The 5,000-nt window shown below is 44.5% G+C and overlaps 1 protein-coding gene across 1 annotated transcript in view; it reads left to right on the plus strand.

Annotated features, from left to right (window-relative positions):
* The window catches only part of robo3 (roundabout, axon guidance receptor, homolog 3), a gene marked incomplete at its 5' end in the record, with an annotated part of 155,088 nt that overhangs the window by 118,997 nt on the left and 31,091 nt on the right, over window positions 1-5,000 (plus strand). The window contains one exon of the mRNA XM_080528067.1: window positions 4,796-4,953. Within this exon, the coding sequence (XP_080384193.1) occupies window positions 4,796-4,953 (158 nt within the window). The remainder of the gene's footprint in view (window positions 1-4,795; window positions 4,954-5,000) is intronic.

Below are 5,000 nucleotides of genomic sequence, written 5' to 3' on the forward strand. Positions count from 1 at the left end.
CTCACATTAAGTGAGAAAAGAGATATAAACGTGGATGTTGTTTCAGTAAGGGGCAGTATCATAGTTAGAGTTAGTAGGTGTCACTGTTTTGGGTTTTTAATTGTGCCGTGAACTAGAAGATAATTCATGTAACCAGAACATGCTAGAAACCAAACATCTGCCTTGATAGACATGTAGTTGATTATTCTTACAATCTAGAATAGATAGACAGATAGATGCTAGATAGATAGATACTATATATATATATATATATATATATATATATATATATATATATAGATAGAATGATAGATAGATACTATATATATATATAGATAGAATGATAGATAGATAGAAAGATAGATTGATCAATAAGATAGATAGATAGATACTAGATAGATACTAGATAGATAGATACTAGATAGATAGATAGATAGATAGATAGATAGATATAGAGATAGATAGATAGATAGATACTAGATAGATAGATACTAGATAGATAGATACTAGATAGATAGATAGATAGATAGATACTAGATAGATAGATACTAGATAGATAGATAGATAGATATAGAGATAGATAGATAGATAGATACTAGATAGATAGATACTAGATAGATAGATAGATAGATAGATATAGAGATAGATAGATAGATAGATAGATACTATATATATATATATATATATATATATAGATAGATAGATAGATAGATAGATAGATACTATAGATAGATACATACATACATACATAGATACATATATAGATAGATAGATCGATCGATCGATACAATAGATAGATAGACACTATAGATAGATAGATAGACACTAGATAGATAGATAGATACATCGATAGATAGATAGATAGATATATCGATAGATAGATACTAGATAGATAGATAGATAGATAGATAGTAGGACTTTGAAGACAGTGCTTTTGGAGTGCATACAGTATGTCGATCATGAAGTCCAAAATGTACTTTTTATGATATGTTAAAACTTAACTTTGAATATATATTCAAAGTATTTGAATATTTGACAGTTTTACAGTCTCCTTACATATAGAAGGAGTTCAGTTGAGTGCATATTGGAGGACGTCCATGTATTTATATTAATTAGTGATATTACTGTTAATGTATGCGAGGCATCTGTCGTCCCTCCTCTCCCTCCATCCATCCATTAATCATCTCCGCAGCCTTGATGTCCGAATAGCTAATTCACTTACAACTTCAAAGATGATGAGTTTCTGAGAGGAGAAAAATGCAGCAGCATTTAAGTAACTGTAGAAGGAAAGGACAACCATTTTTTTGGGTTCTAAACTTTTCCCATCAACCAACTATGAAGGAGAGATGTATGTCAAAGGGAATTTTGCTGAGGGGGGATTGGGGGGGTGGGTGGGGGGGTTGATATTTGAGAGGGGAGGGAGAGACAAGGCCCTGGGGTTAGATAGTGATCCCTCTTTCAGCTAAGGTAGCTAGCTAACCCCTCTCCCCCACGCCCTTAAATCTCTGGAGTAGCTTAGCGCTAGGCTGCTAGCTCGGAGGCATAGAGAGGCTTTAGCCTCTTGAGGGAGTCCAGAGTGTGTCAACACCTCCTCCACCACTACAAAAGACACAGACCCACACCTGCAACCTAAGAGGCACTCAAAGAGAGAGGGAGAGAGGGGGGGGGAGAGAGAGAGAGAGAGAGAGAGAGAGAGAGAGAGAGAGGAAGAGAGAGAGAGGGAGAGAGAACATTTGAGATTGATTGATTGAGAGAAAGAAAGAGAGAGGGAGAGAGAAAAAGAGAGAAGAGAGGGAGAGAGAGAGGGAGAGAGAAAGAAAGAAAGAGAGAGGGAGAGAGAAAGAAAGAGAGAGGGAGAGCGAAAGAGAGAGTGAGAGAAAGACAGAGAGAGAGAGAAGGAGAGAGAGAGAGAGAGAGAGAGAGAGAGAGAAATTGAGAGAGAGAGAGAAAGACAGAGAGAGAGAGAAGGAGAGAGAGAGAGAGAGGGAGAGAGAAAGAAAGAAAAATGATGCCTTCAGGTACGGACTATAAGAATGAGGCTGGAGGGAGATTGGGGAGGGGGGGACTGACTGACTGACTGACTGACAACAGCTTCCAGGCTGATCCATCTGCATTCTGAACAGGCAGGTAGAGAGTTTGGGGCTTGTTAGCTGCCAGGGACCACATTCAAAATGGCCTGATGTGATTTAGAAAAGGTAATTCACTGCAAAACAGCTTCATACTAGCTTATCCTGATATTGTAATCCTGAAAATGTAAGGATACTGGGTGGTAGAACGCACATATCTAGGAGAAGTCGTGAAAGGAGGGTCCTGAAATGTGATCGAGTGCAAAGATATAACATGTTTTTTACTCACATGGTGAAATGACCCCACCCATGGCTGTTCTAGGGTTAATGACCCCACCCATGGCTGTTCTAGTGTCAAATGTCAGTTTTACACTTTTCACCCCCAAATGGTTAAGATTGGCTTTGATCTGCACAATCTCTACATCTGTGGTTAGGAACCCCCTTAATTGAAGAGCTTAACATTTCAAACTGATCCATCTATTCTCAATTTTCCTGGAACTAGCATCTTAGCCTATGGGGGAAATACCAATTCCCTCATCCATCAGTTTATTACGACACCAGAACCTGATATTGGTGTTTTTAGTGGCTCATATCATCAACAACAGCCTGGTGTTATAATGTTGGAACTGGTCCAAAGGAACGTCACGAGCACCTGCTCGTAAACGTGATCTTCTCATAGCCTGTAAACCTGTAAACACAGGCTTGGCACCGGCTGAGGGTCCATGGGCACCATGGAAGCTGGCAGAGTGGAATAGTGATTTGAGCAATTGAGTAAATTGGAGAGATTCAGAGTAAACACAGAGAGAAGCAGCCAGGCTGTTATAAACGTGCAGGTGCAGAAGAATGCACTGATGAACCATGATTAGATGGAAGGAGGAGGAGAGGAGGAGGAGAGGAGGAGGGGAGGAGGAGGAGAGGAGGGGAGGGGAGGGGAGGAGAGGAGAGGAGAGGAGAGAAGGAGAGGGGGAGAGGAGAGGAGGAGGAGGGGAGGAGAGGAGGAGAGTGCAGATGGGTAGAGACGGACGATGAGGTGAAGGAGCAGTCGGTGTGTGGGGGTGTGTGTGTGTGTGTGTGTGTGTGTGTGTGTGTGTGTGTGTGTGTGTGTGGAGGCTGTGTGAGGTGTGGTGCAGAAGATCACCCTACCAGTGATCCATTCCCTCTATCCTCTCCTTCCTGTAGAACCTCCTAGCGAGCGCCACATTCATGCGATACCCAGGCGACCCCCTCCCCTCACGGGAACACAAAGGTGCTTCGTTCTCGAGGCGCCTCGCTTCGAACCCTGGGAAACTGTTGACCTTGAGATTCTATAAAACGGCGTCTCTCTCTCTCTGTCCACCCGTTCTACTCTCTCTCTCTCTCTGTCCACCCGTTCTACTCTCTCTCTCTCTGTCCCCCCGTTCTGCTCTCTCTCTCTGTCCACCGTTCTACTCTCTCTCTCTCTGTCCACCCGTTCTACACTCTCTCTCTCTCTGTCCACCCGTTCTACTCTCTCTCTCTCTGTCCACCGTTCTGCTCTCTCTCTCTCTGTCCACCCGTTCTACTCTCTCTCTCTCTGTCCACCCGTTCTGCACTCTCTCTCTGTCCACCCGTTCTGCTCACTCTCTCTCTGTCCACCCGTTCTGCACTCTCTCTCTCTGTCCACCGTTCTGCTCTCAGCTCGCCTCTGGCATCTCCGAGGCAGCGTCCCACCCTGGTGTGGCGTCTGTTTCATCATCCATCATCAAGGTCATTTCACTGATGTTAAACGGCGGTCGGACCAACTGTGCTTCTCCCGTTCAACCCTCAACCCTCCCACGCCCGCCTCTCTCTCCACCCCGGAGCAGAAGAAGAGTCTGAACGCTGTCTGCCCTCTGCGTGCTCTGTGCTTACACACACACACACACACACACACACACACACACACACACACACACACACACGGACAGAACAAGACCACTTTGAGGATGTGAGCGTTAGCTAAAGCAGTGTTAGCCTAAAAGGAGAGTCAAGGCTCTTAGAGAAGGATTACAGTTGTCTGAATCTGCAGGCATGATTTATCACTAGAACAGCCGTGGGTGGGGTCATTTGACCTTGTGAGTAAATGTGTTTTACATCTTTGCACTCGATCAAATTTCAGGACCCTCCTTTCATGACTTTTCCTAGATATGTGCGTTCTACCACCCAGTATCCTTACATTTACAAAACCACATCAGGATAAGCTAGTATGAAGCTATTTTGCAGTTTTCCTGTGTAGGAGGCAGGCTAATTTACAAGCGACCAACTAGTGGTCTTTGTGTGTAAGTAGCAGCTTCCCATTGTAAAGACTATGGTCATTTCACCCCCGAGGCGGCTCTTATAGTAGGTAAAAAAGGCACGATTCTGAATAGGTTTTCTGTGAATAGTGATGCATTAGTGCTTGTCCTGTAGTGAGAGTCTATCTCATCTCCTTACAAAGCGTAGCCTTGAATTTGTATTTGTTTATACACATCATTAGGAACCTTTATTCTGGTGGTGTAATGGTGTGGGGGAATGTTTTCTTGGCCTACTTTGGGCCTGTTAATACCAATCGATCATCGCTTGAACTCCAAAGCCTATCGAAAGCCTGTTTGAGTATTGTTGCTGACCATGTGCATCCCTTCATAGTCAGATGTATAGTAGATGGCATCTTAACGACATGTAAAAGACAACTGCAACTACCATGTGTAATACATATCTAACCACCTCTTTCCTCTCCCCTCTCCTCCCCTCCCCTCCCCCCTCCTCTCCTCCAGTCCTGCGGGATGACTTCAGACAGACCCCCAGTGACGTGGTGGTGGCGGCGGGGGAGCCGGCGGTGATGGAGTGCATCCCCCCCCGGGGACACCCAGAACCCACCATCTCCTGGAAGAGGAACAACGCCCGGGTCAACGACCGCGACGAGAGGATCACCGTGAGTTCTACCTCTCTACCTCAACCTCTACCTCTCTCTCTCTACCT

The sequence above is a fragment of the Nansenia antarctica genome, assembly GCF_963989245.1.
Source record: "Nansenia antarctica genome assembly, chromosome: 4".
Taxonomy (NCBI): Eukaryota; Metazoa; Chordata; class Actinopteri; order Argentiniformes; family Microstomatidae; genus Nansenia; species Nansenia antarctica.